This window comes from Ictidomys tridecemlineatus, chromosome 11 (assembly GCF_052094955.1).
Source record: "Ictidomys tridecemlineatus isolate mIctTri1 chromosome 11, mIctTri1.hap1, whole genome shotgun sequence".
Lineage (NCBI taxonomy): Eukaryota > Metazoa > Chordata > Mammalia > Rodentia > Sciuridae > Ictidomys > Ictidomys tridecemlineatus.
Window position 1 is genome coordinate 106,478,160 of NC_135487.1, and position 26,137 is coordinate 106,504,296.

General features: G+C 38.3%; 1 protein-coding gene across 5 annotated transcripts in view; it reads left to right on the top strand.

Annotated features, from left to right (window-relative positions):
- The window catches only part of Magi3 (membrane associated guanylate kinase, WW and PDZ domain containing 3), a 237,787-nt gene extending 215,117 nt beyond the window's left edge, over positions 1 to 22,670 (top strand). For 2 of the 5 annotated variants that reach the window (XM_078027040.1, XM_078027042.1), the window contains 5 exons: positions 10,706 to 10,808; positions 11,525 to 11,651; positions 12,194 to 12,337; positions 18,081 to 18,219; positions 19,726 to 22,670. In XM_078027040.1, coding sequence (XP_077883166.1) covers positions 10,706 to 10,808; positions 11,525 to 11,651; positions 12,194 to 12,337; positions 18,081 to 18,219; positions 19,726 to 20,819 — 1,607 coding nt within the window. In that variant the 3' untranslated portion in view covers positions 20,820 to 22,670. Of the gene's footprint in view, positions 1 to 10,705; positions 10,809 to 11,524; positions 11,652 to 12,193; positions 12,338 to 18,080; positions 18,220 to 19,056; positions 19,148 to 19,725 lie in introns of all 5 variants that reach the window. The other 3 variants (XM_078027041.1, XM_078027043.1, XM_078027044.1) reach the window with 2 other exon arrangements.
- Positions 22,671 to 26,137: the final 3,467 nt, after the last annotated feature.

Genomic DNA, 26,137 nt, shown 5'->3' on the forward strand with positions numbered 1-26,137 from the left:
TTTCTTAAATAATGTCTTGAGTCTCTGCTTGAGTGAGAGAAAAATCCTTTAAACAGTTCAAAGGAGGTCACTTCTGATATCAAGCCTTTCATGTCAGGGCCTTTCCGTGGGGGCAGGACTTTGTTCTGGCAGCTGCTTTATAAGCTGGGGATGGGAGAACGTGTAGGAATGGCTGGTAAATAGGGCATAAGACACAGACTGACCGTCCTTGAATAGTGTCACCCTTTGTTTAAAGCTTTTCTTTAATCATCAGGAATTTCTAATTGGGAACCATTTTGAACCCGTCCATGTTCTTTGTTTATGAATTACTAAGTGACCAGTGCGTCGTGCTCATCTCATTTTTCCTGATTTTTTCAAAACTAATGAGGAGAAGACAAAAACAGAATCATGAAGGGCCAGTCATTCATGTTAAGATTCCTCACACTGTGATGTTTATTCTTGTTTTGTTTTCTCTCTCATGGTCCTCTAATGAAGTCAGTTCCTGGGTCCTTTATACTGCTTGATTCTTTCTTTCTGTGCCTGTGGCACCAACCACTCTCATACTTTTCTCTTTAGGGTATTATAAAGTCTTCTTTCCATTCAGGACCCTGCGTTGGGGAGCTCTACGTGAGCACCAGCTGCTCTCTGAGGTCCTTTCCAGTTCTAGGTAGGATCCCACAAATACTGGGATGCCTCTGCCTCTGCTCTTTCCCTACTCTATTCTGTTCCCAGGCTCTGCCTAATCTCTGCTGATTCTTCCTTCTAAAATCTTCTTTCATAGCCAAGTGCAGTATTGCATACCTATCATCCCAGGTACTCAGGAGTTGAGGCAGAGGGATACCAAGTTCAAGGCCAGCCTGGGCAACTTAGCTCTTTGAAGAGGGTATTATTGGCTGTTACACTTAGTAGGTGCTCAGTAAATGTTTTTAAATGAAGGAATGAGTATATAAATGAATAAATGAATGAACAAATGAACAAAATAAAAGTCAGGAGATTTTACTTCTGTGCCATTTCCTGAACAGAAATGCCTGAACCTAATAAAAATAAGACTTGTTACAGAAAAGAGTTTACGACCACCTGTTAGCTAGTCATGTGACTTTAAACAAGCTACTTAATGTTTCTAATCTTCAATTTATTATGTGTAGATGGATTTAATAATATCTATTTCTAGATCATTGCAAGAATTAAGGTGAAAATATCTGTAAACCATATAAATATCATATGTTGCTATCATTAGTTTTGACTGGCTCACTCATTCAGGTGTCTGCTTAAATCTCACCACATCTGGAAATAATAGTAATACTTAATAAGCACTTAGTATTCTTAACATATTAACTCATTTAATACAATAATACTAGGTAGGCATTGTGATTTTCACATCCTGGTAGAAAACTGTTGCAGAGCCATTAGATAATTTGCCTATGGTTATAAAACCAGTTAACAGAACCAGTCTGGCTTCCAGAACTTGTTCCAGAACTTGTTGGGGTTTGTTGGTTGGTTGGTTGGTTGGTTGGTTTCTTTTTTTTTTTTTTTTGCTGGGGTTCAATCCCACAACCTCATCTATGCTAGGCAGGCTCTCCTGTGAACTAGAGTGAATTACAGCCCCAGGTCAGAACACATACTTTTAACAGCTGTATTTTCCTTAACAATAGTGTCTAAAATAAAACTCCCCCTGCCTGCTCCGGTTCTCCTCTTATCCCTAACCTGCTTTGCTTTTCTTCATCTCCCTTATCTCAGAGATTACTTAATTATCTAGAATTATATAAGTTTTGTGTAAGATTCAAGTTAGAGATTTTTTTTTCAGTTTACTGCTAAATATTAAGGGTCCAAAACACTTAGGAAAAATTTTTTTGAATGAAAAAAAATTGAAATTATTTTGAAATGTTACTTAGACATGATATACGTTAAATTTCTTTTTCTTGGTTTCTTTATCTGATCTCCATATCCTACATTTTACGTGTAACATTTATTCTATGACTCATAGGGTAAAAGCGAACCTCTGTGCCACAAGAAATAATATTTCAGGGTTTTTTTCAAAAATGATATTTGCAGTGTGCTTATGTCTTCATGCCTTTGCCATGCAGTAGGGTTAGTAGTGAGAGAATGTAAGGGTCCAGAGAAGCGTCGGAGAAAGAGACCACCAAGAGACCACTCATGCAATTGGCAGAAGGGGATTATTGATCCAGCATGCTGGGGCTCCGTGCCCACTCAAGAAAGGAGAGCAGCCCAGAGCCCAGAGCAGAGGTTGAGCAATGCTTAAGTACACTTTTTTGGGGAGGGCGGAGGCTTTGCATACATCAGGACAAATCATCATGAGGTGCGGGAAAATCAAACAACAACTCTTAGACATGATTAGTACATTCATTGGCAGGAAGAGGCTGGGCAGGGGTGATTGGTCACTTCTAAATGGGGTACACATTCAAACTGATTGGTTTTGGGGCCTGGATGCCTACGTGCAGGGCTTCACAGGGCCCTAAGTTTTTAAACAACTAAATGGCCAGTAGTGCATTGTCTTAACTGCCTTAGGAATTTCAGGTTCTGTGTATAGTTCAGAAACTTTACAATACGTAGTCCTTTACTTTTTAACTCAGGCTTTGCAGTTTAGAAGCAGCTTTACAATGCCTAGTCCTTTACATTTTAACTCAGGCTTTGCAGCTTAGAAACTTTACCCTTTCAAGAAAGGGCTAGAAGTAATGGACTAGCAGTAGTAAGTTCAGTCATATCATCTATAGAAGAGGACTAGTGTTTTTTCCCCAATCCATCTCAGATCAGTATTTTTGTGAAATACAATAAAATAAAATCAAGTGAAAAATAAAAACAAAGTAATCTGTTAAATTGTTGTAAGATTCATGAATATTTACACTCGGCATCCTGTACATCTTATTGCTGACTGACTGTCGTGAGTGGTTACTGCAGACTCTGAGTTGCAGTTAATTCAATCAAATCTATTTTATTAATGCTCCTCACACTTCAGACTGAGTCTACACCTAAGGGTCCCAGACACTCACCTGTGACATGTCTGAAGTCCGGGTTGCTGGAAGTCGATCTGAGCTGAAGGAGTCTGGTGCAGGGGGGACAACAGCAGCGGAGGTCTCATTCTTTCTGTCCGGGTCCTATTAGTCCTGTTGCCCCCAAAAGTCTGGCTTTTTAAGTCCTAGTTCAGTGGTGCTTGCAGCTGGTTACTGGGTGAGGTCTGGGGCGTACACCCAGGTGTAGACTCTTTACATCATTAACTTAAGTCTATCTGAATTCTGCAATTTATCCAAGTATTGCGGTTCACATTGCATCGTGGGCACGTCGCTTATCATAATTTACTTATTCACTCAACACAACACTAATTAATATAATTAACAGTCAGCAATCCTATAATATTTCTGGTGCTCATGTCACTCGCCCACAAACCATACTTTGTAGCCTTGGGATAGATAGTAGAAAGATCATTTCTTTCTCTTAGTATTTTTTCCAATATTAATATTGATTATTGATGGTGTCTGTTCTGAGGTCATCCAGAAATGCTCATTTTTCTTAAAGTCAAAGTTTCCTTTGACATTCTGGCCCAATACTTGTGGACTCAAGCTTTCCTGGATGATGGCATTCACAGTTTGAGAGAAGTGGAGAAGGAAACTTCTTAGTAGATCGATTCTTAAAATGTATTCAATGCGTAAGCACAGCCTCTTAAAATACAATCATATTTGACTTGTAAAAATCACATTTCATTGATTACACAATATTTTATTGTACTGTAGGTTTTTGATTAAACTTTGGAAACATTCAGAATCCCTTCTCTTTTTTTTCAGGGAAAAATAGAAAGTCTGTCTTCTCTCCATAAAAATTTCATTCATGGGGTTTGTAAATCTTCCAAGTTTCTCATTGAATTCAGTATAAAACCTATCAACTGCACCACAGCCAAATGAATATTTGTAGCTCTAAAGCTATTTTCAGATATCACACATTCAGATCATTCCTTAGAACTACATTGCTTCTCATCCAATACTGCTTCCCTGAGCCATTCACTATTAATAGGTAACAGGCAGTTTCCTGGAAAAAGAAGAACTATTGTTCCCACCATCCTTTTTCCTTCCTTTTACTGGATACTATTTAGTATCCATGCTGTTTTGCCAAAGAAAAGGCAGAGTAAGTCCCAGAAAACTCTCGAGCAAGGCACTCATGACATGATATCTCCACCTCATGGCATTCCCACAATACCCCATCTTCCTCCCCCATGGGACCTTGTTCTCAAGTATGGAACACAAAGTGACTATTCTGGTAGTTTCTGCTTACTGTAAAGAAACCTTTGTGTTGTATTATTCTTTCAAATTGATTTCCAATTTTGTCAAGTGTTGTTTATTTGATTTTCAAGACTGAGCATGTTACCAAATGCTATCAAGGACTCATATTGGAGTGATTCTGGTAGCGCTGGCATGATTTGGTTTTGTTTCCCACTTATTTATTCCCACTTGTCTCCATATTCCACTCCTTTCTCTCACTACTCCCACTGGCAGCCATTCTAGTATGTTTTACATGCCTCATTTTTATTTATGTATCTTTTGAAATACATTTTTATTCTGTGTTGGTATTTATTTTTGAGTTATATAAATGACATTGTGTTAGAAATTTTTATGCTGGGTTTTTTTCCCTCAGAACCCTGTTTTTTTTTTTTTCTTTTTAAAACAATATTTTGCTTTTCAAAGATCCAATCTGGGATTCCTCCTGGCATTTAGTTGTCACGTCTTTTTTTTTTCTTCTTCTTCTTTTTGATTGAGCTATAATTTACATACTGTAAAACTCATTTTCCTAACATGACAGTTTATGCAACCATCACCATAATCTCACAACATTTTATTTACTAAAAAGAAACTGCATACCTATGAAAGTCACTTCCCATTCTCCTCCAACCTCATCCCTAGGCAACCACAAATCTACTTTCTGTCCCTATAGATTTATTGGCATTTCATATAAATAGAATCAAATAACAGGTGGCCTCTTGTGTTTGTCTTCTTTCATTTAGCAAAATGTTTTCCAAGTTCACCCTTGTGTGTGTGTGTGTGTGTGTGTGTATGTATGTATATATATATATCATTCCTTTTTATAAATAATAATATTCTATTATATAGGCATATATTTTGCTTACTTATTAATCATTTGTTAGACTTTTGGGTTGTTTTCACTTTTTTACTACTGTGAATGATGCTGCTGTGAACATTAACATACAATTTTGTACCAATGTACAGTTTCACTTTTCATGAGTATTACCTAGGAGTATAATTGTTGGGTCATTTGGTGCCTCTGTTTAACTTTCTGAGCAACTGCCAAACTGCTTTCCACAGAAGCTGCTCCATTCTGTGGAGCATTCATTGTCTCACCAGCAATATATTGAGGCTCCCAGTTTCTCCATATCCTCTCCAACACTTTATTTTTTGGTTTTTGGATTTGGGAGGGGGGGTACAGGATGGGGAAATTGGTTGGTTGGTTTTCATTCCAGCCCTTCCAGTAGGTGTGAATGGTATCCATTGTGGCTTTGATTTGCATGTCCCTGATTATTAATGATGTTGAGTACCTTTTTGTGTGCTTACTGACCATCTGTTTATCTTCTTTGGAAAAATATCTATTCAAATCCTTTGCCCATTTATACCTCAGTTATTCATCTTTGCTGAATCATAAAGACTTCTTTATAGATTCGAACACTAGATCTTTATCAAATACATGACTTAAAAGTATCTTCCAGTCTGCTGTTGTCTTTTCACTATCCTTTGATGCATGAAAATTTAGATGTTGACAAAGTCCAAGTCATGTATTTTTTTCTTTGGCTGTTTGTGTTTAGTTGTTGAAGCATTGTGTGCTTAAGATTTATCCACATTGCTGGGTGAACATAACTGATCACTTGAACTACTTGTCAGTCTTCCATAATGTATATTTACCCATATAGCTGCTCACTCCCCCATAGACAGCCAGACTGCCTCCATCTCCACAGAATCATAAACAATCCTATGAAATAAATCCTCATGCATGTACCTTATAAAACTGAAAATTCCTGGGAGTGGAACTGCTTGAGCAAGGGTATCCACGTGTTTAACTTGACTCAGTACTGTCAGATTCTTCTCCATCTCTACTTCCACTACCAAATCCCTGAGGATTCCTCCCTGTAGCTTTAAATCCCAGCCAGTGCTTGGCATTATCGGCTTCTGAGTTTGCTAGCTGAGAGTAGGAGAAGCACTATCTCATCATCATTTAATTTTCAATTCCCAAAATTTCCATGAATTTAGCAGCTCTTCACATGCTTGGATTTTTTTTTTTCCTTGTAAATTGCCTGTTCATGTCACAGACATTTTTCTTTTGGGATTTCTATCATTTTCTTGTTGGTACTTAGGGATTCCTTGTGAATTACATAGGTACCAGTTCCATATTTTTTTTTTAGAAAGTACAAATATCTCTTCCTGTCATTTCTATGTTAATTTTGACCAGTGTCCCTTCTTAGACCAAGATTCTTAGCTTAAATGTAATCAAATTAGTCCTATTTTTTACTGTATGGCTTGAGCTTCTGAGGTTTTAGGATAAATCATCATTTTGCCCCACATTGTAGAGATTTCCTCTAACATTGACTTCTATTAGATTTATCATATTGCCTTTAGGATTTAAGCCATCTGGAGCCGACTTTTGCATATAGCTTTAAGAGGAATTCAGTTTTATTTTTTATTCCTATTATGAGCTAGTTTCCCTACACAGCAACTAGTACTTCCTTTTCCCATTGACTTATGATGCCATCCATCCTGCATATCACCTTACTCTATAAACAAGAGTCCACAAGGCTCTCTCTGTTCTACTTATTTGTTTTTGGGCTAATATGAGAGATATTTGTGTGTGTGTGTATGTATATATAAATATGTATACACATACATATATAATACATGTAAGTTACATATAAGTGATTATTTTATCTATAAATTTATAATACATTCTGTTATATCTATTAGAACAAATCTCTCTTTCTTCCTTTGTCTCTCCCTCCTTCCTTCTCTCTTATCCCCAAATCAACTGGACATTCATTGAACTTTTACATATAAAATCTTAGGGCAGATTGTTAAGCTGCTCCAAAAAAACATCCAAACTTATTGGGATATATTAAAAATATATAAATATATTAACCTTGAGAGAATTTATATTTTTAAATATTAAATTATTCCTCCTAAGAGCATGGAATATTTCTCAGGTTTTTCAGATCATCTCTTATGTCCTTCAACCGAGTTTTGTAGTTTAGAAAGCTCTCTCATAGGGTTCTTCTTTACTTTTTACTCTTGTTGCTATGGATCAATCCCAGGGTCTCCCGCATGTCAGGCAAGTGCTCTACCGCTGAGCCACATCCCCAGCCTCTCTTACTCTTGGTAAATATAATTATCAATTCATTATGATGTTTCTTGCTATAGTTTAACTGTGGATTTCATGTTTATCCTCTGATAATATAAATATACTTAGGTATTTACACACAGAAATTCTAGGAGAATTTTAATATTTATTGAGAGAGATGCTTACCCCATTGCTTTACTATTTAGAGACTTCTCAGATAAAATTCAAAGAAAATATAGGCTTGCTTGACATGGAATAAATATTTAACTTTGAGAAGTGGAATAGGTTATAACACAGAAATAAATTGGGGAAACCACACAGCATGAGTTGAAGGACTAAACTAAAAGAATACTAATGGGAGGAAGTTTTATTTAACCTTGATGAGGACAACATAAAGATAAGAAGTATGATTCCTGTAATCAAGGAGGTGCCCTCTAACAGGAGAAACAGCATCCTGCCCTTGTCCTACTCCTGCACAGAGCAAAAAGTGCTGTAAAGACTGTGCCTAAGGGCAGTGAGGATCTCAGGAGGGGAAACTTTGAACAGGAGGTGAAGTGAAAAGGTAATAGTGCCAGTGACACATTTGGATGTATCTTATATTCACCAAAAAGCACTGTTTCATTTTGTTTTGTTTTGTTTTTAAAGCAAGATAGTTGGCGGTTGGTATGTTTGAATTTGTGTATTAAAACTGGAGTCCTGGAGGCAGATTGAAGGCCACATTGGTGCGGGGAGACCAGTTAGGAGGCAACTCCTTAGGTTAATTCGGAAAATAAAATTCTTGATAACAGTACTTTAAAAGAGCCACCCATGGGCTGAGGTTGTGGCTCAGTGGTAGAGCACTGGCATTTGTGAGGCACTGGGTTCAATTCTCAGCACCACATATAAATAAGTGAATAAAATAAAGGAAGGTCCATCAACAACTAAAAATATATATTAAAAAAAAAAGAGAGCCACCTTCCCTGCCAAAAAAGTCCAAGATGATAGCTAGAATACTTAATGTTGAAGAGGAAATATTACCCTCTGGGTAAGTTGTGGTCTAAGAATTGGTCCTACATCTCCAGACCTGGAGCACATAGTTGAAATCAGTGTTGACACACAAAACCCGCAGCCACAGCACTTTAGGAATCCTCAGGGGCCTGTGGCTTAACCATATACCATTTTTCTGTCCTCCTGCCACATTTTACCTTTTTCTCTAAATTGTAAGTAGTTCTTAAATATAAATATATTATTTATCTGTGTTTTTGTCCCACAGAACTTTGAAGAGAAATAACTTAATCCAAGCTATAAAATGGTGATACAATAATAAAGCCTGGGTTTCAGCTTCCTCAGTAGAAATTGCTTCCTGACATTCATATTTCTTATCTTTAACATCAGACTTTCTCTATTTCCATTTTATTCTAATAATCTGTTTATGTGTCAGTTTCTAAATGTTCTCGTAACCTAAAATGGCCTCCATATTGAAAAAATTGTAAATAAGGTAAATATTTCAGAATACTTAAAGAGAAATGCATTCTCAAATGAGACATTGTTTTGGTGATGACAATGACAACAATAAGAATGATGACAGTTATAATAGGAACCTTTGTGTAGTGAATATTGCCAGGCACTGTTCTAAGCATGTACGTTTATAAACTCCATGAGGTAACCGTATTCCCCTTTTACAGTTGAGATGATTAGAAATGCAGAGTATATAAGTATGTAACTAACTTGCTCAGGAACACACAGCTAGTAAATGATGGCTTAAACCTTGTCTATCTTGTGGGCTGGTGGATGCTGAGAGCCACAGCCAGTCAGAATGGCTCCTGGCATTTTGCCAGAAGTAATGGTTGAGAGGCAAGCCATTAAGATGATGATAATTAAGTTAAGCTGTCTATAATTGCTGTGACTGGATGATGCTGGATTGAAATAGGCTGTGTATTCAATTGTACATAGACCCTTGCTGTCCACCTTGAGTGCCCACTACTTTGGAGTTCTTGCGGGATTCCTGGGGAGTTCGCGTGTTGGTTGGTGAAGTTCTGGTGGAGGGAGATCTGGTTGGTGTGTGGTGTCCCTGAGAGGGCCTCGTAGGTGGCGTTCGGGGGAGTTCGGAAATAAAGTTTGTTCCTCCTTGAGTGGCTCATGATTTGTGTCCAGCCAGAATGTGGCAGGCTGGGATTGTAGTGGTAGAGTGCTTGCCTGGTACATGCAAGGCACTGGGTTCGATCCTCAGCAAGATAGATAGATAGATAGATAGAGTCCATCTACAGGTTAAAAAAAATTACAAAAAAAAAAACACCACTTGTCTATCTTGCTCCAGTGTTTATGGTCTTAATTTAAGCTATGCTCCATGTCTTTGATATTTTAAATATCCCACACTTTAATATTTGTACAGAGTAAAGAGCTTTAAAAATCTGAGTCTGAGCCGGGCATAATAGCACACACCTGTAATTCCAGCAACTCAGGAGGCTGAAGCAGGAGAATCACAAGTTCAAGAGCAGCCTGGGAAACTTAGTGAGAATCTTTCTCAAAATTAAAAAAATAAATAAATAAAAAGGGCAGGGGATATAGCTCAGGGCTTACCTAACACATGCAAAGCCCTGTTTAATCCCCAGTACTGAAAGAAAAAAATAAAAGAAAATGTGTGACAGTCTTAAGAATCTTTTAACTGTCATTTCCCATGACTTCCATCTAGTTCTGAATGCAAGCTATTACTGTGCTTGGCTATGCAGTCTGCCTTCAAAGAGCAGCAGGGGATCCAGAGCTGTTGGGAATGGTACAGAAACGAATGTTACTTTTTCTCCTGTATTCTTATTAAGACCTTTTCACTTAAATTCTTATAAAACAAAAGCAGTAGAATCTACATAAACATTTGTCAACCTCAGGATGATTTTCTGATCTTTGGTACTCAGTGTCAGGCAAACTAACTGCTCCTATGTTAAAATATATGTTCAAAGATATATGTGTCGTTTGCAGACTGGCCTGTGTCCCAGCATTCCCAAGACCTTGCTTTGTTACCTAGAATAGCTTACCAGTTAAGAGGAGCGTGCTCTGGAAACCCACCGAATGGGCCGCAAGACAGTTCTGGAGCTCTGTCTTCTGCATAGATCCCTTTGAATATGTGCATTTCTGTTTTTTACATTGTACAAGTGACCAAAACAAGGTGAAAACAAGAAGCAGGACTATGGCTCCTATTCTTTTGAAAGTAAACATTAGCCAAAAGCCACAGGGGAAAGATGTTAAAAAGATGGTAAAGTTCCAATTGCAGACAGCTAACAGTGCTGGTTCTTGCTAGTCACCCAAGTTGGTAAAGCTGTAACCATTGTTATCATTTCATCCTCACAGATCCACTTGACCTTCACATTTTTATGTACAAATTCTTATTTTTGTTGTTTTCTCATTTAAACAGAGCATCATGGTCCACCATCAGGAACAAACTCTGCCAGGCAAAGCCCAGCACTGCAGCACAGGCCCATGGGACAGTCACAGGCCAACCACTTACCTGGGGACAGGTGGGGCTGTTCTTCTAAGGTTTTCCTCACAATCCCCACCCCCACCCCACCCCACCCCATGCAGTTATGCAGAAGCCAGCTGTTGAATCAAAATGAAAACTTGCCTATTCCTCCCTCAGGACCTTCCCTCTGCCCCACCCTCACCCCTCAGTACCTTCTTCCCCTTTCCAGCCACATCCCAAGCAGGCCATGATCATCTGGACCTGCCCAGTGAGTCAGGCTCTGGTATTCTTGGTCAGGCTAATGCTGGTAGGGAAGCCCAGGCCCACATGGATTGCTGTCCTCGTAGACCACCGGAGCAAAGCAGACCAGAATTTTATACGTATTTCTTTTGTTGAAAATATTAGTCACAAAACAAAAACTGGATTTCTGGAAATCCAGCATCTTGCCAGGCATTGGGACTATAAGAGACACATTTTTGACTGAGACAAGGTCAACTTGTCTGCCCTCTGGTTCAGATACTTGAGGGCAGTTGTCCTTGGTATAAACTACACTGATACGAAAGAAATGGGATGCCCACAGACTTCAAGCCGTGCTGAAGTTAACTTAACGACCAGGTCTCCCCCGCATCTCTCTGGTTGTAGACAGTCTGTCTTCGAAGGGGTTGGTCAGGGGGAGAATGGCAAGGGTTGGCTTGAAAAGAAATGAGTCTGCTTTTCCTTGTGGACTATTTTTATTGTCTTGCTCTATAGAGTGACTTATTTTCTCTCCTGTAGAAGTGCCCTAGAAGGTGAAATTGGAAAAGATGTCTCTGCTTCTTACAGACATTCGTGGTCTGACCACAAGCACCTTGCACAGCCTGACACTGCAGTGATTTCAGTTGTAGGCAGTCGGCACAATCAGGTAAACAAAGCCCCATGTGTGAACTGAGATTTTGAGTTGCTGCATCACTGACCTAGTGACTTTTTATTGCAAATCAGTTCAGATAAATTTGTTTCCAAAATTACTAATTCTTGTCGACCTCCTATGTGTTTATTCAGCTTCTTGAAAGGATATAAAGACAAGCAAAAGTTTACCCTCTAGTGGAAGAAATTTGGTCCTTTAGTGAAGTACTTGGAAGCACATAGTGTAGCTATGGAGAGGGCTTTTGTTTGTTTGCTTGTTTTTTCAGGAAAATTTGTCAAGATTTACTAAAAGGAAGCACTTTCTAAAATTCTATTTTCTGGTTGCACATTGTTCTATTGCACATTGACCAATTAGAAGAGAATGTGTCATCTTCAGATTGATTTAGGCTGTGTTTATAAAACTTACATTCCTTCCTTATGATAATAGAAATGCATATCAAGAGTGTAACTCATTTCTCCCAGCTATTAAAGTAATTTTTCTTCAAAATGTAAATAAAGCAGTCCACAGAACTTGTTTTGCTCGTACTTCTTTCTCTCCAGAGCCTTGGTTGCTACCCAGTAGAGCTGGAAAGAGGCCCCCGGGGCTTTGGGTTCAGCCTCCGCGGGGGAAAGGAATACAACATGGGGCTGTTCATCCTTCGCCTTGCTGAGGACGGGCCTGCCATCAAAGACGGCAGAATTCATGTGAGTTGTCTGCTGTCTGCAATCTTTGCTTCTGGCTCTAGACTGGAAACTTCTGAAAAAAAATTGATTTAAAAGGAACACAGAAACCTCTTGAATCTGAGAAGCAGGATTTTCCTAAAGTCATGTTCCCTTCAGCTGCTGTGCTAGTCATGGTTACACTGCTTGACCTTCTCAACCTTGGTCAAGGAGAAGAATCATTTATTATTTCTATAATCAACATTTAAGGGCAAATGGATTAATGCATACACTTTCATCTTATTAAAATTCTTGAAAAGCCAGGATAAAACAGAATCATCAATTTCTTCCAAGAAACAGTATGCCCAGGAAATTTTTCCCTCTTAGCTGTCTATAGAGGTGGAAAATCCTGGCTCTCCCAACCGTTATCTGAAGGACTGGAACTCCCGGCAATAGTGTTCCACCACAGGTTTTATTCTTGACTCTGAAACGCTGGCTGGGTAGAGGGCCTTGCAGAGCAGGTTGCACAGAGATCTGCATTTTTCCTTCTTCTCTGGATGTTAGTGTCTTCAATTTTTTTAAAAAAGTTAATTCATTGTATTCAGTTAACATTCTCAGTATTAGACAACCATAACTCACTGCCCAAGAGAACTTTTCCTCCATTTGCCACCAGTATGCATCAAGGAAAAGGAATCCTTTTTTTTGAAGAAAAAAGAAAAGACTTATTACTAAGAAGGGCAAATGATCCTTGGGTAGCATACTAACAATAACTAGGAAAGGCTTCTAGTTGGTGGCATTCTTGAACCTTCCAAGTCATGTAGTGTTTGCTCTAACCAAGGCTTTATGCCTGCTACTGAAGAGTTGGGAAAAGGGATAACCCAAAACCAGTGTAACTCCTTCCATCCTCCAAATGACCAAAGAAGTGCCCAAGTTCAAAGAGGTGAATAGAGAATTGCATAGAATAGGTGATTCTGGAAGGTAACAGGATTTCAATAGGGAGATTGAGGACCAAAAGCACTGTCATTGAGCAACAGAGTTATACTAAGGAAGTGTAAGTCATGTCTAGGGAACTTCACATGTAGAGTTCCTTAGGCGGTACATAGGGGAATGGAGGGAAATGAGAACATAAAAGTAGGATGAGTCGATAGTAGAGAGGTTCTAGAAGCCCGGAAGCCTTTTGAGCCAAGTGAGTGTATCTGCGGCTGCAGGAGGATGAAGGGGCTGCAGTTCACGCAGGCCGGGTGGTGGTGGGAGTGCAACCTGAGTGGTGACCTTTTGGACAGAAGATTAAAGGGGGAAAAAAGTGCATAGGAGATCACCTGTCAGTGAGGAAAGGACCAACCTAGATGACTGGCATGTGTCAAATGAGTGAGGGATGAGGGGAAGGAAGAGTCTGCCTGTGAAAAACCATTAGGGAGACCAGGGGAGACAGAATTTGGCAGGCTCAGGAGGTCGGTTTGTCTTGTGGAGGTGGAGGTACAGCTGGCTGAGCAGGTGAAAGGCAACGGTGAAGACAAGGGTGGTGGTTGAAGCCCTGGTGGTGGATAAAATCAGTCATAAAGATGTAAAGAGCAGTGGGCAGAACTCGGAGCAAGGCTGGTGATTAGTGGTTCAGAGAAGACAAGAGGGAAGGGTGAGAATGCAGAGCCACAGAGCAGAGCAGCGGAGTGTTCAGGACAAGCAGAAGGACTAACGGCCAGATGCACTCAGTACAGCATATCCAGAGCTGCTGCATCTCACCTCAGGTCACTTTCACGCAGAGACAGTCTGGTAGTGAGGAGCGTGGGTTTGGAAATTCAAGAGGCCAAGAACCAAAGCTCCGGTCTGCCACTCCTCAGCTGTGTAGTCTCAGGTGGCTTCTCCTTGAGCCACTGTTACAGATTCTCTGGCGTTCCCGATTCTCTTCTCTCCCTTCACCCTTCCACTCCCCCTCCCCTGCCCCTGCCCCTCCCCTCCTATCCCCCCTCACATCTGTTGGCATGTTTTAAATGTTTTTTTTTAATCTCCTATTGTATATATAGTGGCACAAAAAAATTCACTTAAATGATAGATTGGAATATAATTGTTTTTTTAAATATTGGTTCCAAATAGGACCCTCATGATTTTACCAAATAAAATGCAAACAGACCTTCGAGCAGTCACTGTCATCCTAAAAAATGTCATTCATTAAAGATGAGCAGAAACTTTAGAATCTCATGACTAAATCAACTTTTCTTTAAAAAATAAATTCAAAAATTTGAAAATAAATATGCTGTTAACTGTTAGGCCCAGGTCTGCCCCAGAATATAAGAAAATATTGGCATCTGTCAGGCCGGGGCTGTGTCCTTGTGGATTTCACAGTTTCTTAACAGGTTGTAGATAGTGTAAGACTTGGGTTAGAAATGTTGTTCTGGAATTTTAATATTTTTCAGTCAGTATTGTTTTTAAAACTATATATACTTTTTTAAAACTAAAAGACTATTTTTTTAAAAGAAACATTCTTTATACCCCTTTCTTCCTACTTATCTCTTGAGATGGGGACTCACTATGTTGCCCAGGCTGGCCCCAAACTCCCGAGCTCAAAATCCTCCAGCCTCAGCCTCCCAAGCCTGGAGCTATAGGCACTCAGCACCATGCCACGCCCAATTTATTTTTCTTCTTTTATTTCATTTCTTTCTTTCATTTCTCTATCTTTACTCTTTCCTCTGTTCCTTAGAATTTTATTTTTCAATAATATAAAACTGAACTTGAATCTTTATTAAAAAGATGTTTTTCCAAATTCATTGTCATAGTTTAACTTAAAATTTCATTAGAATGTCTCCATTTCCCTCTCAGAGGTACCTTGTTTTTTACCTGTGTGTAGTTTAGTGCACGACATCTCCCTATCTGTGGGCCTATAAATCTTAGAGCTACAGCTCACCCCTGTCGCCCTAATTTGGTTTTAAAGTTAAAACAAAAATGACACCTGGTGGCAAATCCATTCAATTACAAGTTTTATTTTTTATTTGTGTCCTAAAAGAATAGTTTTGTTTTAGACAGTTTAAGCCAAAGAATATGACTGAAATTAACTATAACCTCAATCACATTTTATAACATAACCAAAGCATACTTCAAATATTATCTAATTTTCATTTAATTATCTACAGGATTATATATATAGTTCTAACTTATCACCTGTATTTCCTCATGAAAGTGATTCTTTCATCACATACTAAGGGAAATCTAGGTATTGGCTCTTGTTTCACTTATATATTCTGGACAGTGTTTTGTTGTTATTTTTCTCCATTCTATTATCCTTAATTTCTTATTTTGGTTTCTTGATTTTTTAAGTTCTTTTCCTTTTATGTATATGTCTTAGTCTGTTTTCTATTGCTACAACTGAATACCTGAGACTGAAAAATTTATAAAGAAAAGAAATTCTTGGAATTTCTTAGAAGTCCTTGGCCAAGGGAACATACCCGGTGAAGGCCTTCTTGCTGATGGGGATGCACAGTGACTTGGCAAGACAGAGCAAGCATGCCAAAAAAGCTCACTACTCCCTCAATAATCCACTAACCTTTAAGTGGATTAATCCATTTATGAAGGTAGAGCCTAACCACTTCCTAAAGGTCCCCCACCTTCCAATTAACATGTGGCTTTGGGGACTAAATTTCCAACAAATGAATTCTGGGAATTCAAACCACAGCAATTTAAACAGCAATATCAAATTTATCAATCTTTTTTTCTGATATCTGTTCTTCAAGAGTGAGACATCTCTTTTTTCCTTTTCATAAATATGGAACAAAATTCTTACTCTGGGGCTGGGGTGGTAGCTTAGTGGTTGAGTGCTTGCTTCACATGCGTGAGGCACTGGGTTCGATCCTTTGCACCATATAAAATAAATAAAAATATGGGTCCACCTACAACTAAAAATTTTTTTTTAAACTCTTACTCTATTTTTTCTATTTTATCGAATTGCATAGATATCATCTGCATTTAAATCACACTAAAAATGTACTTTACCGTAAGTAGACAACTTATATTTACTTGGTGGTATGCAATGGTGTTTTATCTCATTAACTCTCCCAACAACCCCAGGAGGTAGGTGCTAATATCCTCATGTAACAAATGAGGAAAAATGAGACCACTGAGCTAAAAAGAAGTGGAGCCAGGATTGAACCACAGATTTTTGACTCCAAAGTCCAGCTTCGAAACTGCTGTGCCAAGCTTTAGCTGGAGGTCGAGTTGTTCTGTGGACTTCTTTCAGTAATTACTGAGTCCCTTTCTCTGTGTTGCTTCTGGATCTCATTTTAGCTCTTACAAGTATTTGGAATGTTTTCTTTTTGAAATTTTGGTGATATTGCATTGTTCAGTTATTCTGTTTTGAAGCCAAACCTTTCAGTTGCATGTCACCGAAAAGATGATTTTAAGGGGCTGGGGTTGTGGCTCAGTGGTAGAGCACTTGCCTAGTACATGTGAGGCACTGGGTTCGATCCTCAGCACAACATAAAGATAAATAAAGCAAAGGTATTGTGCCTACCTACAACTAAAAAAAAAAAAAGGAAAAAAAAAAGATCCTAAGATCACTGCCATTGCCAGGTGCAGTGGCACACACTTGTAATCCCAGTGACCTATGAGGCTGAGGCAGGAAAGTACCAAATTTGCAACCAGCCTCAGCAACTTAACAAGACCCTAATTTAAATTAGGGGGAAAAGGAGGGGGGCCCACTGCAGGTATAACTCAATAGTTAAGTGCCCCTGGGTTCAATCCTCTGTACCAAAAAAAAGTTTAAAAATCACTACTGGGCTGGGGTTGTAACTCAGTGGGACAGCACTTGCCTAGCAAGCGTTAGGCATTGGTTTCAATCCTCTACATCACAAAAAATAAATGAATTAAATAAAGTATTGTGTTCATCTACAAATATTTTTTTTAAAAAAATGCCACTACCATTATTAGCTTTAATCAAGTCCTTTCCATATTTTTCCTTTTTCTTACAACAAGACATTCCTAATATATGGCAATGGTACTGGGGCATCTTTTTCTGATCCTTAGTTTTGTTTTCCAGGGAAATTATTTTAAACTAAAGTCATTAAGTGAAAGCCAGTAATTGCTTTTAAGTAACTATTCATATTCATCTATTTGTTTTTTTTTTTTAGAATTTTACTCTAAATGTGTCACTTAGCTAAGGCCTCATGTCTGTATAGTGGTAGCACAAAGAGTAATAAGTAGTTCTAGGAAAGGTGTCAAGAATAGGGAGATATCTTCCTAGGTTCTAGGAGATCATTTGAGATTCAGCTTCACTTTGAAAATACCCTTCCCAGATTCCTCATTCCCATAGAGGCTCGTGGGGCTGGTGTTGGGCTCAGTGGTAGAGCACTTACCTAACATGCAGGAGACCCTGGCTTCAATCCCAGAACCACACACACAGAAGAAGAAAGACATGCAGATGTAGCTCTGGGGTATCATTTGAATTACTGTAGAACTTCACTTCTTCTTCTGTTTATCTTATGGAAGAAAACAGTTTTTTCAATTCTAGGGATCAAACTAGGGCCTCACACATGCTAGGGAAAACTCAGACTTTGTTTCTTGATTTCAAGATGCCCACATCCTGACATAGTAGCCATATATAAATTTCCAATGTAGGATTCTTTATACAGTCAATAAAGAACATTGTACATTGTCCCCTTCTACTAGTACCAGCTGTTCACACATCACCTCTAGCGTGATAGCAATGTCACCAGCAAGATTGAAGGGCTCTAAAATTAGCAAAAGCAGAACTTGAAGGGGGATGCAGAGTTTCATGATGTTTCTGTACATATTCCCTGTCTAGGTTGGCGACCAGATTGTTGAAATCAACGGGGAACCTACACAAGGCATCACACATACTCGAGCAATTGAGCTCATTCAAGCTGGCGGGAATAAAGTTCTTCTTCTTTTGAGACCAGGAACGGGCTTGATACCTGACCATGGTAAGTAAAGTTGCTAAAGGTCTATGGGTAGCTAACATGTGTATTAGGAAACAGGCAGCAGAAGCAGAGGAGTATTTATTTGGAGGGGATGGATATTTTACTGGCTAAATCAGAGTTAAACACCAGAACCATTAAAAGCAGAATTATTATAAAACAAGTGACATCAAGCAGGACATTTGTTAGTATAAGATCTATTTTAGATTGATTTCATCAGAAAACAGTGTTTTTGTAGAGAAATGTGCCTGTAAGAAATGAGCATATTAGAAGCCAACAATTTAAATGTCATGAAAAACATTTTAAATGTCTTCAGAAGATCCCAGCCATCTCCCTGCCTTGGCTAATTACATATCACCAACAAACATTATTGGTTTCCTTATAGTAAGATAACTTTGTCTCTAAATGAGTAAATACCATAGCCCTTTGGCTTTTCGGTCACCTGTCTGAAACAAGTTGCTATAGCCCTACCTGGAGACACGGAGTTGGACCTAAGAACCACGTCTATACTCCTGTGCTGATCCTAAACTTCCTCGATTTCCATGTATATTTTTGAACTGTCACAGGACTTGAGAATCACTAATTATTTTGTGAGTGCATGATCCTAAACTCAGTACCACACCTAGTACTCGTCTCCTCTGGCTCCCCGCCCCATCACAGAGCTTCTGTAGGATGAGTGTAGACATGACCTCCTCCAGGCCCTTCCAGCTTATGATTCTCTGACTGTATTACCTTCCACCATCTGCCTGTAAATCATACATTCCCAGTGACATCTTTGCTAACTGCGCTGATTTTTTTTTTTTTTTTTCACATAGTCCTAGGCTTTTTCTCTTCCTTCTTCAGGTTTGGCTCCTTCCGGTCTGTGCTCCTACGTGAAACCTGAGCAACATTAAGGCTTTCAGGGCTTTTCTTGGTCTTTCCTTAAAAAGACTTGGTAAATTTGCATGTCTTATAAATCACTTTCTTCTTTTGTTTTCTTTTTAATTAAAAATAGATGCTATTAAATACATCTATTTCTATCTTCTGCCCTTTGCAGTCTCCTTTTGACATTAAATTTGACAGCTTAATTCAAGAAAATTATTGGCAAATGCCCATGAACCTCACTCTCATTGGGTCTACTTTATATTAGTGATTTTGACATATCATTAAGTGATACCCATTGATAACACCTTAATCAGTAAGCTTTTAGGACCATGTAATTTGGTCCAGTTTTTTTATTCGTTTGACTGGGCTTTATAAATAAAGAATTTACATAATAATATAAGTATTATGATAAGTATATTATGATAATAATAACTGTTATTTTATATACATAAACAGTCTACCCTCCACGTACAGATGTCTATACACATCTGTCTTTACAGAGAGATCATAAACATAAGCTGGGTAACATACTCATCCTCAGGCTGTCTAAGCAGTCAGTACAACCCAAATGGCTGTCAAAGTTCAAACTTATTGTTCCTGTATATAATTCTAAAATGTAATAATGTTCCATTCAAATCACTTTTTTAGGTGATTGGGATATTAATAATCCTTCATCTTCCAATGTGATTTATGATGAACAGTCACCATTTCCCCCATCTTTACATTCTGCTTCCATATTTGAAGAGTGTCACGTACCAGTAATTGAAGAATCTCTAACGAGAGTTCAGATATGTGAAAATGCAGAAGAATTAAAGGACACTATACCTGAAAAGAATAGCACTTTAAATGAAAATCAGCCTGAAATAAAGCATCAGTCTCTTCTCCAGAAAAATGTGAACAAGAGGGATCCAACCAACAGTCCTGGGCACCGGAACAAGAAAAATCTGAAAATAGAAAATGGTGTTACACAAAGAGGTAGATCTGCTAGTCCCAAAAAGCCAGCTAATCGTCAGTTAGAGGAACACATGGAAAAAAATCCAAGGCCTCTAAAAAATGACCCCAGAAGGCAACCTAGAGATCGATCACTGAGCCCTAGGAAAGGGGAGAATAAAAGTTGTCCAATTAACACCAAGGCAGGTTCTGAACAGAACCAATGCAGAAAAAGCAGAGGACAATCTTCTAGCCCAAAGAAGCAGCAAAAACTTGAAGGAGGCAAAGACCCAGCAAATGCTAGCGCCAAGTTATTAGAGGGTGAGAGTCGAAGAATAGCGGGCCACACTGGCGACAATACTGAACAGATCCCAGATGGGAAGGAAAAATCAGGTGCCATCAGGAAAGAGCTGAAGCAGAGTCCACTGGAAAAAAATAGAACGAGGTCTCCAGAGAAAAAAAGCAAGAGAATGGATGAAAAGTCTCTTCCATCCAAAAAGAAGGGTAACACTGCAGGTGGGGTAGGGTCTGAAAATGAAAGAGGAAGGCAGGCAACCTCGGGAGAAATGCGCCCTGGTAAAGACAAAATTGGAGAAAATGGCCAACTATCAGAAAAGAAGCTGAAGCAGGAACCTGAAGATGATCACAAAGGGAAAGATCTAGAGGCGGCTGACACACGCCAAGAAGGTGGAAGGGTCAAACCCGAGAGTAGCTCTCCAGTTAAGAAAGCACCCATAACTCCAGGGCCCTGGAAAGTGCCAAGTGCAAAGAAAGTCACAGGCACTGCTGGCGTGGCCGAGAAAAGGCTGTGACCGTTGGTGAAAACCAAATTGAAAGAGCACTTTACCCCCTTCCCCACTTCAAAAGATTTTTTTTTTTTTGCCCCCCTTCAAGAAGTCAAATACTTAGATACATTTTAATTTGAGCATCGAGCTACCTAGGCTGCATGAAGGGCCTTTAGGATTGCTAAGAACCAGCCTTCCCTGGCTGCCCTCCCTTACACTCAGGAAGGAGCTGCATCTAGGCACTCCTCTGACATGATCTGCTCAGGCTGCCTGGCTCGTCTTCATGAGTGTCTGAACAAATGATATATGTTGATATTAACGTGGTCACAACTCACACTGTATTTGTGCCAAGTTACCTGCTGTATCATATCTGTTTTATCTTTCTCATTCAGATATTTTCACAGTAATGAAAAAGTTAGGTTTGGCTTGGAAGTTGATGTTCTCAAATAGCATGTTGCATGTTTACAGAGAGAAATATTTGAGTCCTTGAAGAAGAGATTGTTAGCTCATCATTAAAGACGGCAGTTGCCTCTTGTAACAGCTACCAATGATGTCCCAATTTAAAAATGAAACTCCAAAACATCACTACTGTTAAAAAAAAAAAAGTCAGATATTAATGTTTTCTCATGACTTTAATTTGGATGGACAAGTGTTCCAAATAACTGTTAAAGATATTACCTACATAAATTGAATGTTCAAAATGAGGAAGTTCTCTAAGCAAGAGTTCACCTCCTATCCAACCCTGATGTAGTTACAGCATCTCAGGTCACCCTTATCCCTCCCCCTCCCAACAAAAAAGCATGTGGAAATACTGCTTATTGCTTTTCAAAGAAAACTAGCAACTATCTATTTCTGGATATTTGGGTTGTATCTATTACTAAAGTCATTAGTCTTTAAAACATAATATATATTTGAAGAGTCAAATATTAGATTGTGCAAAGGATGTAATTATGAAACCAGTTTCATAGTCTTATTACCAGATAAAGTACCAGCTCATCTGGCAAATGTGCAAGTTCAGGCGTTTCAAAGAACCTGTGTGGCCAGCAAGTCAGGGCATATATGGTAAACAGTATGTGCTGGGTCCTAATTTTAACTTTTAGCTGCATTAACATACTTTAAAACAAAAAAGGGAAACTATTTGCTTGATTTGTAAAACTTTTCAGAGTTCTTTTTAAAAAGTCTAAAGATGTTTGCTGGAAGTTAGAGATGAGTTTAACTCCAAAAAATAGACCCAAGTTTTTCAGTCCCCTGAAGCAGGATTCAGTAGCATCTATAAATACAGGCACACTCTCAGAATAAGACGCTCATGGAGTGTTTGAACACACTTTTTCTGTCACCCTGAGTTCATCTTGTTGTGAAACACATTACATCCAGGCCCTTCCCTCTACGAGTCTGACTGTGAAACTCTTTAATGTAACAACTGTATCAGCCCCTGTAGATAACACATGCTTCCCAGAGTGAGCCTTCTGAAATCCCCTTTCATCCAGAACTATATTTACCATCTATTGTAACTACTTGAATAGAGCAAAATTAGGAGGCTTGATAAATGCTAAGAATTTAGTACCACAGAAATGATTTATTTTCCCTATAGTCCACAATTAGTGACAAAAAATCCTATTTTTATTGTTAACTGTGACATAAATTTGATGTCATATGTTGTCAGTTTGATGTGGCTCTTCCTAAGTAACTTGTCACTGTACTGATTATATACTGACTTAGCAATGTGGCCTTGGAATGCTGAGCAAAATATGGATGTACTGGTTGTAAATGTTTATATATGTACAGTACCTTTATATATACATGAGGTTCTGATTAGAGAAAGAGATCTGTAAATTGCTCGTTATTTTTTATATAGATATTAAAAAAAAAACAAAAACAGTTCATGGCCTGCATTTTTTGGACCGTCAGCTTTGTTTAATGTGGTTTTCTGTTTGTGGAGCTAGTTCCCATCATGGTCTGAATCCTCGAATAGATCTTGTCCCAAGTAACAAACCATTAAAAATTGTACAATCACATACCTGTAATCCCAGCAACTCAAGAGGCTGAGGATCGGATCACAAGTTCAAAGCCAGCATCAGCAACTTAACGAGGCCCTGAGCAACTTAATCAGATCTTGTCTCAAAATAAAAAAATTTTAAAAAGGGATGGGGATATGACTCAGTAGTTAAACACCCCTGGGTTCAATCCCCAATACAAAAAAAAAAAAAAAAAAGCAAAAGAAGATTCTTATAACATGACTTTTCCTGTACAGTTAAACTTATCCATACATAAAATGTGTGTTAAATAACGTTATGTCCATTTTTCAAATTTCATTGTAAAGAATATAGATAGCTTTATATAAATAATTTGCTACTAACATACCCTTTGTTATACTATCAGGGAAAAAATACAGCTTGTTTCTTTAGATTCAGTTACTAGATGAGTCCAGTTTCATCACACTATGGCCATTCACATTAGCCTTGTGGGTCTTACTTAACTTACTTTTAGAATGAACTGTTTTGATTTCATTTAACCCTTAGTATGCAAAATGCCTTAAACCTGCTTCAATACCCTGGTTAACTTAATACTCTTGAGGAGAAAAATTCTACCTGCCATTGCATGAACTCACACTAAAATAAAACCTAATACCCTAGTTCCCAGCCCCCACCCCAGGACCTGTCACAGCAAAATAGTCTTGTCCTACTGATCACCCAGGCAGAGGAGTCTTGGCATCTCCCGGTGACACCAGATGGCTAATATCTACAGTCCTGTAGCACTATCTTTTCATATAGTCACATCCATCCTGAATCAAGGCAGCTCTGAACAGGTTCAACTCCTATTTCAGGTATCCTGGACTCAGAAAAGCATTTGGCATTTTATTTTGTACTCAAGACTATCTTGCTGTTAAAAAAAGTGAATAGCTGGGCTGGAGTTGTGGCTCAGCAGTAGAGCGCTTGCCTGGCACGTGCGAGACCCTGGGTTCGATCCTCAGCACCACATAAAAATAAATAAAATAAAGGTATTGTGTCCAACTACAGCTAAAAAATAAATATATTTTTTAAAAAGCGAATAGCTGAACATGCCTGTAATCCCAGTGACTTGGGAGGCTGAGGCCAGCCAGAGCAACTTACTTAGACCCTGTTTCAAAGCAAAATTTAGCTGTAGCTCAGTGGTAGAGCACCCCTGGGTTCATTGCCCAGAACCAACACCAAAAAAGCAAGGAGACTAAAGATTAAACTGTATGGCATTCTGCCTACTGACTTCCCACAAATATATGTTTGAAATCTTAGCCCGTAATGTGCTCTTGGACTCAGGAACACTGGCATAAACACAGACTTGTTACAAAATGTGACATTCCAGTTTGATATGAGGAATACATCAAATTTACTTCATACATCTTCAAGACATGCTCCAATGCCTAAAAGCTATCTCTGCTTTTTAAACAGTAATAGGTATGTTTATTCATTTAGGTAGCTCTTCTATTATACTTGTAAGAGTTTATCAACAATATAATGACTTATTTAAGGCATTCCATAATTGAACAAAATCTAGAATCTTTAGTTAGCTAAATTAGTTTAAGAATCCCACTAACAGATATGTTTTCAGTGTTGCTCTACAAGTAGCATTAAGTATAAAAAGAGAATATGAAGTCTTACAAAGAGTGGATGGAATTCAACAGAAAACTCAATCTTACTTACACATTGAAAATATGAAAACATAGCCAAGTACTTTAATTTAGCATTAATCTATTTTAACAAAAAATTCTGTGGGTGTCTATTTTATAATATTTACAATAAAACCACACAGAACAATTAACAAATTCACAAACAAGAAGCTTTTTCTGTCCTTAGTAAAGGATGACCATTTGTCAACTTGGATAACACCTGCAGCTTATGGGCTCAGAATATTCTGAGGAGAGGTACAGAATCATTGCACGCTCAAGACATTTAAACTACATCATTCAACATGGGCACCAATAACTGTAAGAAGCAAAAGGTAAAATTACTAGACAATACATATATAATTAGATTAAGCTCCACTTCTTAATATTCCCCAACAACACAGTACCTTTTGGAGCAAGACCTGTCTGGCCTATTATGAGTGTTGATCTAAAAATTTTCAAAAATGCATTTAGTTGATTTTCTTGAAGGATTATTTTTACAGTACAGAGATCTACTTGCTTCTAAATACAGTGAGCCAGAAGTAAAGACAAACCCATACATTTATACTTTGTGAAACATCCTGGCATTTATAATTTTCCACCTAGGCCTGAAAGTCAAGAAAACCATACTCCAATTAGGCAAGTATTTGGTCATTCAACTTCTCAAGTGTTTACGTTATACATGGGCCAGAGTTGTACTTGGGAAGTATGTAGATCAGACCTCCATGACAACTGTAGGAAGGATAGTTTTCCCCACTACAAAAGCAGATTGAAATATTAAATTGATAGGAATTTTTCTTACACTTTAATGGTTATTTCTATGCCAATTAAATATTTGAATAATTTAACATAATTTTAGCTTTACATCTTGGCTTAATTTCTCAGTAACGTAAATATTACCAAAATCTCATCCCTTTTGAATTCAAAAGCACCACTTTCTAGAAATTATATGGGGATAAATTAAACACTAAGGAGAACCATGAATTATAACTCTTCCATTATAACAGAAAAAAAAAAGTCACATGAATGGTAACAGACGAGAGGTCTGTTGTTCATTCATCCTGTACATGTTTACTGAGCACCTCTATCCTGAGGTCATGTGTGTTCTGGGAACCTAGGAGTGAACAAGAAAAAATCCCTGCTTTCAAGGGGCTTACACTTTAGTGAAAAAGACACACACAAGCAGGCAAAAAGAAATGATAAAGACCATGAAAAGGAAATGGACAGGGTGATACAACTGATAACGGCCCACTGTTATCAGAAGGAGTTGTGAGTTGAGAATTGCAAGTTCACAGCCAGCCTCTGCAACTTTAGCAAAGCCCTAAGCAACTTAACAAGATCTGGTTTTAAAATAAAAAAGGGTAGGGATGTGGCTCAGTGGTAAACATCCCTGGGTTCAATCCCCAATACAAAAGAAAAAAACTTTCAAAAGTCTAACAGTGAGAAAGAACTTGGTGTATTAAGTTGTGGTGGTCATGAGCTAGGTAGGCTCTTGGGAAGTGAAGGAGGATGGAGACCCAGATCTACAAGCATGACACTTGAGGTAGATAAACAAAACCTTCAGCATATGCACATAACAGATGAACTAGAATAAAACCATAATCAACTGAAATGTCAACAGATTCAAAGATTTACATAATATGCCTGCATCTGACATGCAGCTAAACTACTTAACCAAAAAGAACATTGTGAACCCCAAATATCA